This window comes from Mesoplodon bidens (assembly GCF_964165515.1).
Source record: "Mesoplodon bidens genome assembly, chromosome: 2".
NCBI classification, from domain to species: Eukaryota; Metazoa; Chordata; class Mammalia; order Artiodactyla; family Ziphiidae; genus Mesoplodon; species Mesoplodon bidens.
The window spans coordinates 72144842-72159681 of record NC_138177.1 but is presented as its reverse complement, the minus strand read 5'-3'; the positions used below and the strand labels follow the sequence as shown (position 1 = coordinate 72159681).

General features: G+C 56.7%; 1 protein-coding gene across 1 annotated transcript; it reads left to right on the top strand.

Annotated features, from left to right (window-relative positions):
- Nucleotides 1-441: 441 nt before the first annotated feature.
- Nucleotides 442-13458, top strand: BCAN (brevican; the record flags this gene model as incomplete). Its single annotated transcript, XM_081226128.1, has 13 exons — nucleotides 442-532; nucleotides 1243-1617; nucleotides 1921-2095; nucleotides 2384-2511; nucleotides 2990-3283; nucleotides 5263-5496; nucleotides 6061-6708; nucleotides 10184-10291; nucleotides 11006-11164; nucleotides 11778-11860; nucleotides 12222-12366; nucleotides 12833-13023; nucleotides 13351-13458. 13 exons carry the CDS (start codon nucleotides 442-444, stop codon nucleotides 13456-13458), a joined length of 2739 nt encoding a protein of 912 aa, XP_081082254.1.
- Between the last annotated feature and the right edge of the window lie 1382 nt (nucleotides 13459-14840).

The following is a 14840-nucleotide window of genomic DNA, read 5'->3' as shown; positions in this document are numbered from 1 at the left end:
GTGGCCGCAGTGGTTAAGAATCCTCCTGCCAGTGCAGGGGACACGGGTTCGAGCCCTGGTCCGGGGAGATCCCACATGCTGCGGAGCAACTAAGCCTGTGCACCACAACTACTGAGCCTGCACTCTAGAGGCTGTGCTCCACAACAAGAGAAGCCACCGCAATGAGAAGCCCGCGCACTGCAACCAAGAGTAGCCCCCACTCGCCACAACTAGAGAAAGCCCACGCGCAGCAACGAAGACCCAATGCAGCCAAACATAAATAAATAAATAAGAATCCCTTGGGGGGAGACAGAAACAGTGTTAATTAATAGTGAGGTGGGGGCAGTGGGCTTCTGGAGTCAGGATATGTGTGATCCATGTGGACGTGGTAGGGAGTCAGAAGTCCATCCTGAGGTCTAACCCCATCTTTCCTCCTCCATTCCCCCCACCTCATCCTACAGCATGGCCCTACCATCTCTGCCCCTGCTGGCAACCCTGGCTCTGGCCTGGGTCCCTGTGGCCTTAGCTGATGCTCTGGAAGGAGACAGCTCAGGTAAGCAACCTCACTCAGGGTCACTGTCAGTCTCCCGCATCTCCCCTGTGGTAGGAAGGAGCCTCTTGTTCAGCCCTAACCAACCTCTGTCAGCCTTGAGGGACCCAGGGAGGAGACAGAATTGGGAGCATTGTGGGGGAGGATCAGGGCAGGGACACTTGAAAATAAGGGATGATTTGTGGGCCGCTGGTAGGGTGGCGGAATCTTGGGAGTAGGGCTGGGGAGGGGCACTAGGTGCATGGCTGCCAGTCTCCAGGGTGGAGGATGGCTGACCCTTGGGGCACGATGAATGGGGCTGGGAGGCAGAACAGAGGTGGAATTGGGAGAAACCGTGAAAGTGACTGAAGGGAACAGACTGGGAAACTTTGAGGACAAGGCTGCACGACCCAGGGGGTGAGGCTAGAAGACCCTGGGGTGGGGGCCAGGGATCCTGGGGTGGTACTGGGAGACTCTGGGGGTGAATTTGACTGGGAGACTTTGTGGACCGGTCTGTAGACCGTGAGGGGTGGGCCTGGGGGACCTAGAGGTGGGTTTGCAGGACTCAGCGGGCCCGAGTCCAGGTTCCTGGGGGCGGGGTTACGAAAACCCCCGGGCAAGGCCCGGGAATCCTAGGGCGGGGCGTCGGGATCCTGGGGCGGGGCTCGGAAACCCTGGGGCGGGTCGCGGCAGATGCACAGCACGAAGTTCCAGCCGGCCCCGCCCGCCCACAGAGGACCGGGCTTTCCGCGTGCGCATAGCGGGTGACGCGCCGCTGCAGGGCGTGCTGGGCGGCGCCCTCACCATCCCGTGCCACGTTCACTACCTGCGGCCTCTGCCAAGCCGCCGGGCCGCGCAGGGCTCCCCCCGGGTCAAGTGGACCTTCCTGTCCGGCGGCCGGGAGGCCGAGGTGCTAGTGGCGCGGGGGCTACGCGTCAAGGTGAGCGAGGCCTACCGGTTCCGCGTGGCACTGCCTGCCTACCCAGCGTCACTCACCGATGTCTCTCTGGTGCTGAGCGAGCTGCGGCCCAACGACTCGGGCATCTACCGCTGCGAGGTCCAGCAGGGCATCGACGACAGCAGCGACGCTGTGGAGGTCAAGGTCAAAGGTGAGAGGGCAGAGATGGAGAGAGGTTCCCAGAGAGAGGGAGGGGAGCCCACAGTCTGAAGCGGAAGCAAACACCTAGAAGGCACAGGCTGAGTTGGAAAAGGAGTGGGTAGCTACAGGCCTCTGTTACCTCCTTTCTCTCTTTAGGTGGAGGAAATTCTACCCACAGTCTAACTGAAGCCCCTCATGCTGTAGAGTGGGCGCAATTTGGACTTTACCCTTTGTATACAGGGGATTGACAAGGAGGGGAAGGGGAAGTCAGTGTGTTGGGTGATCCTGCCTCAGGATCCTCTCTGCCCCTCAGGGGTCGTCTTTCTCTACCGGGAGGGCTCTGCCCGCTATGCTTTCTCCTTCACTGGGGCCCAGGAGGCCTGTGCCCGCATCGGAGCCCGAATCGCCACTCCGGAGCAACTCTATGCCGCCTATCTTGGGGGCTATGAACAGTGTGATGCTGGCTGGTTGTCCGACCAGACCGTGAGGTGGGCTGGGGCTGGGGCCCAGGAGCTTCTGGCTGTTTCTGAGGTGGGCTGTGGCCTCTGGTTCTGCCAGGGGCTGCCCGCTGCTCCCTCAGGCTGCCCATATAGGGCTCCCTGCCTCTGGCGGATGAAGCTGGTGTTTGGAGGGTGGGTTAGGACCCCGCCTTGGTGGGGGGTTGTGCATTTCTGCAGAGCTGTAGGAGGACAGTTGGCTGCACTGAAAAGCAATGTGATTCAGGAGGGTCACCATGGGATGGCTCCCTGGTGAAGGCATTTGTACCCCTTCCCCAGGTATCCCATCCAGACTCCACGAGAGGCCTGTTATGGAGACATGGATGGCTTCCCTGGGGTCCGGAACTATGGAGTGGTGGACCCGGATGACCTCTATGATGTCTACTGTTATGCTGAAGAACTAAATGGTGAGTGGGGGTAGGGAGTTCCCAGGGGAAGATCCCTCTCTCCAGTGCTGCCCATAGGTCCTCCTGGGCCTTATTGTCCTTTATCATCCTGTATTTAAGTGGGCAGCCAGCGGTAAGGAAACAGTCAGTGTCTCTCCTTCCAAACAATGTCATAGAGACAAGTTCATGGCCAAAGCCTCAGACAGGTGGTAGGAGACTGAATTTGACTCTGCTGTTACCTACTGTGCATCTCTCTACGTTTTAGTATCTCTGAGCCTCAGTTTCCTTCTTGGCAGAATTAGGAAGTTGGGCCAGATTCCTTTGAGCAATATTATCCATCCTAAGGTTCTATCAAGACTTCAATCCTATAAAGTAGTGTGATGGACTGCATGTCGCAGATGAGGAGACTGAGGCCCAGAGAAGCTTGCCCAGAGTCTCTGTGGGAGCCCAGGGTGGAAGGAGCTCCCTTCCTGGTAACCCAGCCTCTTCTTCTCCCCAGGAGAGCTGTTCCTGGGTGCCCCTCCAGACAAGCTGACATTGGAGGAGGCACGGGCGTACTGCCAGGAACGGGGTGCTAAGATTGCAACCACGGGCCAGCTGTATGCAGCCTGGGATGGTGGCCTGGACCGCTGCAGCCCAGGCTGGCTGGCTGATGGCAGTGTGCGCTACCCCATCGTCACACCCAGCCAGCGCTGTGGTGGGGGCCTCCCTGGTGTCAAGACTCTCTTCCTCTTCCCCAACCAGACCGGCTTCCCCAACAAGCACAGCCGCTTCAATGTCTACTGCTTCCGAGGTGAGCCCACCTCCCTGCAGAGGCTGAGACCAACCTCAGGGAGACAGAGTCGAGGCCTACGCTCTTACCCCAGCCCCGACCAGTTTCTCTTGCGTCTTTGCCATTTGCCTCAAGGAGCTTTGGGTGGTGCTCAGCTTGTCACTTAGGGTTCTAATTCTGGTTGTGCCCTCTGACTTGGTCTTTATGGCCTCAAGGAGGGCTCACCTCGCTGCATCTCCTCACCTGCCTCCACACCAGTAGTCCCTGCCTTGTCTCTTCCTGTTGCAAAGCTGCCTCTCCCTTATTGGGCTGCCAAATATGTCTCCATCTCTGGTCAGCTCATGAGCAGACCAGAGATGACTGACATTCTCTGAATCCAATGAATGATCTGCTCCAGTTAACTAAATATGCTTCAGAGGGGTTTCCAGAACCTTCAGCTTGAAGGTATCAGATTTTTACCACCAAATATTGAGGGACAGACATAATTCCCCCCACAGGGAGCAGGTCCTTAAAGACAGCTGAGTGTAGAGATGGCTTCCTGCCCACATCTTATATTGGGAGCTGGAGGGGAGGCAGTGCCTGCAACCCCCAGAGGCCCAGGGCCCAGGCCAAGGATGACTGACAATCAGGGAGGCATTGCCGTGGAGTACTGGAGTCCCTGCCCCAACTGTGAGCCTGTAGTACTGGTACAAGGGCTGGAGGCAGAAATGGAAAGAGAAGACACAGCCTTCTAGGAGCCCTTAGTCTGAAGGAGGAAGACACAGTTTCTGCCACGGGAGCCCCCAGTCTGACCAAAGACGAAATGCTTCACTCCCAGAGCAAGGAAAGACCGAGAGAAAAGTATTACTTCCCCTGGGACAGATCTCCAGATGGCTTTGGCCTGAGGCTGGGAGGGATGGGGAAGGGAAGTCCACAGGAAGACAGGTCCATCTGGAAAGACTTACTTGAACACAGATAATGATGATGATGATGATGATAATTATAATAATAGTAGCTAACACTTCAAGCACTGATTATAATTATGTCCCAAGCACTGTTCTGGAAAGAAATTGAAGGAGGAACTGAATCAGGAGAAGAGGGGAAGGAAGAGGATGACTATGGCTGGGAGCAGGCGGAGGGCAGAGGCAGGCAAGGGCACAGGTTTGCTTGTCTGGTATGAGAAAGGCTCACTGAAGCAGGTGACAAAGGCAGGATATGCTGTCCTGTCTTGTCTGGCTGAACACAGGTGGCCCTCAGGGCTTTTCTTAGCCCAGTTCCACCTTTGCTTCACTGGTTTTCTGCTCTTGGTTCCCTTCCCCTGGGACAAGGTAACTCATTCTAAAACTCTGGTTATTTGAAGAGAGCAGATCCTGGAAGGATGGGGTGGCCACTTGCCCTTTTGCCCCAACACCGAGATCATCAGGTAGTGATGGTTGACTGTCCTTCCTGTACTCTACCCTTCAGCTCTCCTGTGGTGATGGCAGCCTGTCCCCTTCCATTTCTAGAGTCTTAGGATGACTGGGATCCCTCACACCTTACCCTAAAACCAGGGTCCCAAGGTGCTGAGGCCATTCTGTCCATCCTTCTGCCTCTGTCTCCTTACTCAAGGGATGACCTCTCTCTTGAGCCTTCCTTTACCATTCTATCTAAAGTAGTACTTCCCATCTCCTTACTAAACTTAATTGTTCTTTATATGGTAACATTATATGCTTATTTGTTTGTCTGTATCTAGAATATAAATTCCCTTGAGGGCAGGAAGCTTGCTGTTTTGCGCTGCACTGTATCCTCAGTGCCCAGGAGAATGCTCGTCATGACACATAGCAGGCACTTGATTAATGCTTGAGGAATGAGTGATGAAGCCCCGGGGTGCTCCCTGGGCCCCATGGGTGCTCCGTAGGGAAGATGAGAGAGAATTAAGAGAATTCCATGGTCTCTGAGTCTAACCCAGAACCCTCACATGCAGGCCTGTGAGGGCAGAGGCACCTCCTTAACCTCCCATTGGCACTTTCCTCCTGCCACAGACTCTACCCAGCCCTCTGCCATCCCTGAGGCCTCCAACCCAGCCTCTGACCTGGCCTCTGATGCACTGGAAGCCATTGTCACAGTGACAGAGACCCTGGAGGAACTGCAGCTGCCTCAGGAAGCTGTGGAGAGCGAGTCCCGGGGAGCCATCTACTCCATTCCCATTATGGAGGACGGAGCAGGTGGAAGCTCCTCTCCAGAAGACCCAGCAGAGGCCCCTAGGACCCTCCTAGGTAACTTAAATCTCTTATCCTGGGGATGTCCGCACGTGGGAGAAGTTGGGGCGGACGGGGCAAGCCCAGGCTGAGGCCGGGGCTGTCGCTGCCATGATTCTACCCTGTCCTCTCTCAGCAGCACAGTCGTGCAAGGCACCTCTCCTGTTCCTCTCCCAACCTTTGCCTTTCCAGCAAATCCCACTCCCACATAGCTGGGTCTGGAGATGCTTGGACTAAGGAGCTGCCCTCTGGGAAGGAGGGATCTCCTTTCTTTGGTCTCTCCTCCCCCTCACCTACCCAAAATAAACAGAGAATTTTAACAGACTGGGAGAGGGAGATGCAACCACCAGGTTTTCCTGGGCTAATGACAGCTCATAGAGCCTTCTCAAGTGTTGCCTCACTATTGCAGCTCCAGTTGAAATTCTTCTGGTGTGGAGCAAAGACAGTTCCTCCCCAGGGCAGGCTCTTCCCTCTCCCCGAGGGCTCACCCTCCTCAGCCCCGCCTTTCTCCCCTTCCCCTTCCTTCTTCCTGTCCTCTGGTGGGTGCTGTCCCTGGTGCTGAATCATCTGTGCTTTGCCTAGAATTTGAAACCCAATCCATTGTACCTCCCCTGGGGTCCTCAGAAGAGGAAGGCAAGGTGTTGGAGGAAGAAGAGACATACAAGGATGAAGAAGAGAAAGAAGAGGAAGAAGAAGAGGAGGAGGTGGAGGACGAGGCCCTGTGGGCCTGGCCCAGTGAGCTCAGCAGCCTGGACCCAGAGGCCCCTCTCCCCACTGAGCTGGCTCCAGAGGAGTCACTCTCCCAGGCATCCCCACCAGTGAGGGCAGTCCTGCAGCCTGATGCATCACCACCTCCCTATGGAGAGCCAGAGGTTCCCAGGCCTCCAACGGTCCTTGGACCACCCACTGAGACCCTGCCCACTCCCAGGGAGGGGAACCTGGCATCCCCATCACCTTCCACTCCGGTTGGGGCCAGAGAGATAGGGGAGGAGACTGGGGGTCCTGAGCTGTCTGGGGTCCCTCGAGGAGAGAGTGAGGAGACAGGGAGCTCCGAGGATGCCCGTTCCCTGCTTCCAGCCACACGGGTCCCTGAGGTTACCAGGGATCTGGAGACCCCTTCTGAAGAGAATTCTGGAAGAACTGTCCCAGCAGGGACTTCAGTGCATGCCCAGCCGGTGCTGCCCACTGACAGTGCCAGCCGTGGTGGAGTGGCCGTGGCCCCCTCATCAGGTAACTTTGCCCAAGGCTCAGCCTCCCTCTTTATCCTCCTCCTCTTTCTCCCCCTGCAGCTCTGGATCACCTGACCTATAGTCCTTTAACCCACCATTGCCCCAGACTCTCTTGTCCTTTGCCTACCCACCTCTACTTGTGGGCTTCCAATCTTGGATACCCCACCTTGTGACTTCCATTCCAGCAGCTCTCTGAGTCCTCACCCTGTAACCCCCAACTCCATGACTCCCACCCTGTGACCCTATCCCTGTTTCTGAAATCCACACTGTGACGCCCAACCCTACCACCAAACACCTGGAACTTTTTCCTACCCTCGGCTCTCTACCTGTGACTCACATCTCACTGGCCCCACAGAGGACCCTCCTGCCTTGTTCAGTGGGTGCCCTCATTGCCTTTTGAGTTCTTCAAGGCCCAGGCCCATCCTCCACTGCTCCCTCCCCCTCCTGTGTGCCACCTCCCTTCAGCTGCCTCCCACTGATATCAGGGAAGCCCGGGATCCCATGCCCACCCCTCAACCTTTGGGGTCCAGGAGAGCCCTATCCCCACAGAGCCTTAAGCAACTACTTCTGTGAAGTACTTTTTTCGACTGTTTCATGGAAACAAGCCTTGGAAATAAATCTCTATTAAACCACTTTATAACCAAAACTCTGGCACCCTCTGTCTCCACCCCCAGCTGTTTGCCCCTTTCATTCCATGGAGTTGTGTCCTGGGTACCTCTTTGATGGTTCTTTTGGTGCCATCTCTCTCTCTGTGTCTCTCTTTCTCCCCCTGGGTCTTTGTGTGTCTTTGTGCCTCTTCCTTTTCCATCTTCAGCCTGCACCCTTTCCTGTCCTAGCAGTCTAACAGCCCCTGCTGTTCCCTTGTCCTCTCCTCAGGCCTGTCTCCACCTTCCTTCCTGACTGCTGAGATCCCAAATCTGACTGTACACTTTACCCCAGAGAAGTCTTTGTCTGTCAGTCTGCGGGAGTGCTGGGAGTTGTAGTCCCTCGCTCCTGATGGAGAGAAACCTCTGCAGGCCAGAGTGTGTGTGTGTGGGGTGGGGGGGTGTGTGTACACGTGTCCCTTTGTATTCATTTCTGATCCATCTTCATGGCTCCCATCTAGAGCCATACATACAGAGGACTGACAGAGAAAGCCCCTCTTAGCATGAAGGCCATTCCCTGGTGTCCAGGTGCCCCAAGGCGCTGTTCCCCTCCCCCACATATCAGCAGGGGAATGGTATCTCGCTTTCATCCCACTGCCCGTGGCTTCCCCCTCCTCCACTAACTCCTGCACTAATGACCACCCTCACCCACTATTTCACCCTTCCTGAACCCAAAGGATCTCAAGGTTCCTATTGCTGGAGAAGAAACAAATCAGGAGGGGAGGATGGAGAGTGTGGAGGGAGGGGGAATGGGGAGTTAGGTTCTGGGGTCTGAGAGAAAGAAGCCCTATCTATTCAGTGGAGGTTGAGCTTCCAAATGGAGATCTCTGGAGAAGGCTGGGACCCTCCTAGTCCCAGGGCCATTCTCCTAGATGGCCCAGGGTGAGCTAGGGGGCTCTGCATCACACCTAGGCTCACTCATTTCAACTACTGGCTCCCTGCCCAGCTGGCCTTGCAAGAGTTCAGTGCTGTGGGGTGAGGAGGGGCTTTGGTGGGAGAGGGACACCATTGGAAGTATCTGCGGTGTCTTAGTTACCCCACCTGGGGGATGAGTGAGAGGTCCTCCAGCCTGCTACTGCAGCAGTAAGGAAGGAACTTTCTGATTGTGTATAGTAGTTGATCCAAAAGGGGGGAGGTGGAAGAACAGAAAGTCTCAAGAGGAGTTCCTTCACCGCCAACACCCGCCCCCCACCATCCTGGTTCAGGTTCTGCCACCCACAGCCAGGGGGAGGGACCTATGGCTTGGGTATGGCCCCAGGGACCAAGTTTGAGAGTCTTTGGCCCCCAGGGTTAGGGGGTTGGACAGAGAGGATCACGGGAGGAGCAGGAAAGTGTGAGGAAAGGAAGGGGGTTCAGGACTCCTACCCTCCATAGGACCTGGTCCTTAAAGGGTTAAATAAAACACTTCCTCTCCTTGCTTTGCCCTAGGAGGTAGAAGTACCAGCTTGAAAGAAACTATTGGCAGAGGGGGTGATGACAGGGGGAGTGGTGGTGGAACAGCTGATTCATTTTACCCAAAACAGCTAGGTCATCCCAGCAAAATTCTTTGAATCACCTCCAGCTTCTCCTCCCCCCACCTCTGCTCTGATCCCCACCAGGCAGTGGGATCTTGGGCCAGAGTAAAGCACTGTGGGCATGGGCCTTGGCTGCTAGGAGTGGATGGCTTGGTCTGAGGGGTCCTGCCCAGTGCTGGGCCGAGAACCCTGACCTGCTCTGTCAGTCTGTGGGGCCATCATCTCCGGGTCATCTGGATCAGAAAGGAGTAGAATCTGACAGCCCCTTCAGCACCTAGGCCCAGTCTAAGGGCAGCCACCCAAGATCATGAGAGAGAGTCCAGAAGAGAAGGCAGATGGCCTAGCCAGACGGAGCTGGATCTAGACAACAGATTGCAGGCCTTCAGAGTAGTGTGTTAGTCCAAGAAGACTGCCTGGAGGAGAGGGGGCCAGAAGGAAGGAACAAAATGGACTGAAGGGGTTTCTAGGCTGGAGAACCTGCAGGAGGCCCCAAGTGGAGGGGGAAAGGGGAGCCTGGTAATGGGGGGAGAGTCCTGGGAGATAAGAAGGGGAGGCAAAGAGGTTGGATGCTGTTGACAGAGTGTGTGGAGCCAGTGCTACAGGACAGTGGGAGCTGCTGCAGCTCCATTCCTGGGAAGGGTTAGGGGGGGCGAGGGAGTAGGGCATAGAGTGAGGGAAGTGCATTGGATCTTCACTAAGAGCTTCTGGGCCTGGCTCTGCCCAGTGGACAGCAGGAGGAATGGTTAGCTCCCTCCTAGACCACCCCAGTATCAGGTCCCAGAAGCAGTAAATGACAGGCCATACCTCACTGTTGCTATGGTGACTCTCCTCTCCTTCAGTTCCACCCAGCCCACCTAGACTACACAGAACTGTGCTAGGACCTGGCACAATGACAAGGGGTGGTAGACTAAACTCTAGGCCTAGAGAGGTAAAGTGACTGACTCAATGTACCCGGCAGATCCAGGAGCTAGGTAAGAGTCCAGGACGCGTGACTGACAGCCCAGTATCTTTCCCCTTAGTGGGGTTAAACCCTGAAGGCCTTCCTGGACACTCCTCTCGGCCCCTGTTAGACGTGGCCCACACTGGTGGGCATGACAATGACGAGCACTGGGCTGAGCCAGTGCTGAAGTGGGGGACAGTGAGGAGGGGAAAAACCCAGAACTCAGGTCTGGGCTGTGACCAGAGGCAGGCTCCAGGGAGAACATTTAGGGTGCTGTGATAGCCCCCAGGACAAGGGGGTCAGGGCTGGGACCCCTGAACCCTGTGCTGCAGAGCTGTGCTCCCCTGGCCCCCCACCTCACACCTCTCTCCCTCTCAGGTTACTGTGTCCCCAGCCCCTGCCACAATGGTGGGACGTGCTTGGAGGAGGAGGAGGGGGTCCGCTGCTTATGTTTGCCTGGCTATGGGGGGGACCTGTGCGATGTTGGTGAGTGTGCTGAGGGGCTGTGGTGGGGGGAGAGCTGAAGCTTAGACCCTGCCACAACGCGCTAGTTCCAGGGGGGTGGGACGGGACACTGGTTTTGGCCTTGCCATTAATGAATTTCCATTTGTTGTTGTTGTTGGATGCACCCCGCAGCTTGTGGGATCTTAGTTCCCTCACCAGGGACTGAACCTGGGCCTCCTGCAGTGGAAGCACGGGAGAAGAATCCCCATTATAGACAAATCACATAACTTCTCTGCCCTCCCCTCAATTTCCTAATCTGTTAAGTGGAATCAAAAATGACTCTCGGGCTTCCCTGGTGGCGCAGTGGTTGAGAGTCTGCCTGCCGATGCAGGGGACGCGGTTCGTGCCCCGGTCCGGGAAGATCCCACATGCCGCGGAGCGGATGGGCCCGTGAGCCATGGCCGCTGAGCCTGCGCGTCACGAGCCTGTGCTCCGCAACGGGAGAGGCCACAGCAGTGAGAGGCCTGCGTACCGGGGGGAAAAAAAAAAAAAAAAAGAACCCCCCCCCGCCTCCAACCAGGGCCCTTCCAGCTCCTAGCCGCTCCTTCTCTACTCTCTCTTTGGCACCGCCCTCCTACACTTAGTCCCGCCCCCTCGGTCTGAGGTGGTGGGAGGAGCCCAGTCCCTGTCTGGGGACCCAGCCTCTCAGAGTTTGGGGGTCCTCCCGCCTAAGCTGCCTGCCCTTCTGTGTCCTAGGCCTCCGCTTCTGCAGCCCCGGCTGGGACGCCTTCCAGGGCGCCTGCTACAAGCACTTTTCCACACGAAGGAGCTGGGAGGAGGCGGAGAACAAGTGCCGGATGTACGGCGCGCACCTGGCCAGCATTAGCACGCCGGAGGAACAGGACTTCATCAACAGTGGGCTGGGGACAGGGCGGGAGGCGACCCTCGTCACCTGTTCTCTCACTCACACACTCACTCATCAATCAATCAATTAATGAGTGTGCTAATTAACTCCCTTATACATTAATTCAAGTATTCATTACTTGGTTTACCTCATTCATTCATTCATTCATTCACTTTTCTTTCCTCTCTCCCTCCTTCCCACTCCACACGTGGGTAGTGGGGCTTCAGGCAGGGGAGGGCTGAGATTCGCGCAGGAAATAATCCTGCATCAGCCTGGCGGTTGCTTGGGGGCTTATCTTTAGTCGCTCCCCACCTCCCTGGCTCTCCTGCCTCCGTCTACTCTCCCCGACTCTGACCTTGCTGAAAGTTTTTATTTTTTCCAGAGTTTCCCTTTTCTAGCCCTGGTGATATTTTTCTTCTTCCCTCACCCCCCACGCCCCTGCCTTCCATCCCGCCCTTGTGCAGATGTTAGAGGGATAAGGATACCGGGAAGCGCGGATTTGGGGTTGCGGGAAGGACTTCCCCCCGCGAGCACCCACAGACAGCCCGATGACAGGGAATGGCCGCCATCTGCTGGCAGCGAAGCTCACTGCACACCTCCGTCTCCCCTGCGGTTCTTCCCCAGATCGATACCGGGAGTACCAGTGGATCGGGCTCAATGACAGGACCATCGAAGGCGACTTCCTGTGGTCAGATGGCGTCTCCCTGGTGAGAGGTTCCGGCCGCCCCTCACGCTGTCTAGGTCGCTTCGAAGCATTTCTGCCCTCTACCCCCAATAACCCCCATCCCTCCCTCTCCTTTTACTGGCCCCTTACCTTTCCCTCTTCCTGGCCCTCCTCCATTCCTTGTGTCCCCTTCTCTTCTCTTCTGGTTCCCATTATCCTTCCCCCCAAAGCCCCTGACATCTTCTTTCTCCTTCTGGGTCCCCTACTCCCCATCCCTCTAGCCTTCCCTCTCCTGGTGCCCCTCCCCCACCCCCTTCTCCTCAGGTCCTCTAGTTCCATTCCTCCCAGTGCTCCTGGGGCTGGAGCTCCTCACCACCTCCTCCATCCTCCCCCCACCCTCCCAGCTCTATGAGAACTGGAACCCTGGGCAGCCAGACAGCTACTTCCTGTCCGGAGAGAACTGCGTGGTTATGGTGTGGCACGATCAGGGACAATGGAGTGATGTGCCCTGCAACTACCACCTGTCCTACACCTGCAAGATGGGGCTGGGTGAGGGCGGGTGAGGGGGAGGAGGGGTGGGGGCTAGAGAATCCTGGAGCTGATGTGTGTGCCGAAGGAGGGTGCAAAGCTACACAGAGAAATCAGAAATGTGTCCTGGGCCGTGGGCATGGGTGGGATAACAAATTGACAGGTCCATTTGGAACCCCTACTCTTTTTTATTTATTTATTTGGTTGCACCAGGTCTTAGTTGCGGCCGGTGGGCTCCTTAGTTGTGGCATGCGATCTCTTAGTTGCAGCATGCATATGGGATCTAGTTCCCTGACCAGGGATTGAACCTGGGCTCCCTGCATTGGGAGCTCGGAGTCCCAACCACTGCGCCACCAGGGAAGTCCCTGGAACCCCTACTCTTTTTGTGTGTCAGGTTATGGCCTACTCCTCTCCTCCTTCATCCCAATTCTGGGAACTGTTACCCCCAGAGCCCGGCTCCCAGTTCCTGACTGTGTCCCCCCTGCAGTGTCCTGTGGCCCCCCACCAGAGCTGCCCCTGGCTCGAGTATTTGGCCGTCCACGGCTGCGCTATGAAGTAGACACAGTGCTTCGTTACCGGTGCCAGGAGGGGCTGGCCCAGCGCAACCTACCACTGATCCGCTGCCAGGAGAATGGTCGCTGGGAGCCCCCCCAGATCTCCTGTGTGCCCCGCAGGCCTGTGAGTGCCAGGAGGAGGCAGGTGGGGGGCACTAGCCAACACAACCCTGGGCTCCAGTCCTAGCTCTGTCCATCACTGGCTGTGTAATCTTGGAGTTATCACTACCCCTCTCTGGGGCAAAGAGGAGGTGGGCTGAATGCTCCGGGGTCCCCTTCAGTGCTACTCTCTGAAAATATGCAGCCACACTCTGGGCTCTTAAGGGCTGAGCCAGGGAAAGTGTTTTGATGAGGTCAGAGGTCAAGGAGCAAGAACACCAGAGGGCAGGCTCTGAGAAGAGAGAGGAGGAGGAGCCCAAGGGTGGAGGGTGAGTGTGTGTGTCTTTCCCAGGCTCGAGCTCTGCGTCCAATAAAAGCCCCAGAAGGACATCAGAGGAGGCTCCTGCGGAGCTGGAAGGCACGGTTGACAACCCCTCCCAATCCCGCTCCAGGTCCCTAAGGGTCAAGGCCCCCAGCACTGCGCTCTGCCCCCAACCCTCCCTCGAACCCATGCTTTCCCCATCACAGGGAGTGACAAGAGAGGGGTGGAGCTGAAGTCCAGGTGATAGTGCCTGGAGGGGCTTCTGTGAAATACCTGGGTAGCTCCAACCCTGCCTTAGGCTCTCTCACCCCTATCCTGGGCATCAGGTTTTTCCCTCAGGGCCTTGAGTAGGTCCCTAAGTGCCTCAACTGCCCTCTCCTTGCCAGCCATTCTGTCCTCTCCATTCCCCTGGGGGGCACTGTGCCCACTCATTCTCGGTTTTCCAAGAGAATGGGTTCGCAGGATGGAGTACCTGTAAAACCAGCAGGAAATAAAGCTGCATTTGAGCCCAAACAAGTTTGATGCCTCTGTGTGTGTGAGAGAGAAAAGTGGAGTTGGGCCGGGCCTCACAGGATAAATAGACCTTCTGTGTTTATGAGCTTCTGAAGGTCAGAGAAGTCCTCAAGATGTCAGTGCCTGATATAAGAGTGCCCAGTAAGTATTTATGGAATGAATACGCCCACGGGGGTTGGGGAACAGCATAAGGATATTTAGAAGAAGCTGGAGTGCCCAGAGTGTGCAGTCAAGCAGACCTGGAGAAGTTCAGTCTGGGAAGGAAGAGGGGCTGAGAGCCCAGAGAGGAAGGCAGAGAGGTGGGTGCTTTGGTGTCCCCATTCCGAGGTTCCAGAGGGGGATTCTCCCAGGGGGTGTGAGGGTGAAGGGAACGCAGAGGGTTAGGCTTCAAGAAGGCTTACTTTCAGCAGAAGAAGCAGAGATGCAGGAACAAGGAAACAAGGGCAGCGGAGAGACCCGCAGCCCGGCCGCGGGCAGGGATCTGGGGAACGACCTGTGAGGCCCGTAGGCTGTGGTCAGCAGAGGGCGCCGCGGCTGCAGGCACGTCAGCCTGAGAGTGCCGTGTGCGCGTGCGTGAGTGGAGCCGAACTGGAGGAGTCCCAGGACACCGCCAGGGAGCGCTGGGGTCTGTCTTTCTGAGGAGCCCAGGGAAGGGAAGCGGGTTGCGGCCTGTGGGGCGGGAGGAAGGTAGGACTTCCGGCCAGGCTGAGCTGGCCCTGGGGTCTGTGAGTCAGCGGAGATTGAGATGATGAGGTCACTCTCTGAATACTGGAGAGAGAATGATCAGCTGCGCGCGCGCGGGTGTGTGTGTGTGTGTGTGTGTGTGTGTGTGTGTCGCGGGTGTGTGTGTGTGTGTGTGTCGCGGGTGTGTGTGTGTGTGTGTGTGTGTGTGTGTACCTCACTGAATTGTGCCTTCTTGTGCCTCCTGGTAAAGTGTTTTGTCAACATGCTGTCTGTCTTCTTGATGGGGGTGAATCTTACTGCTGCAGATCCTCACACTTAACCAC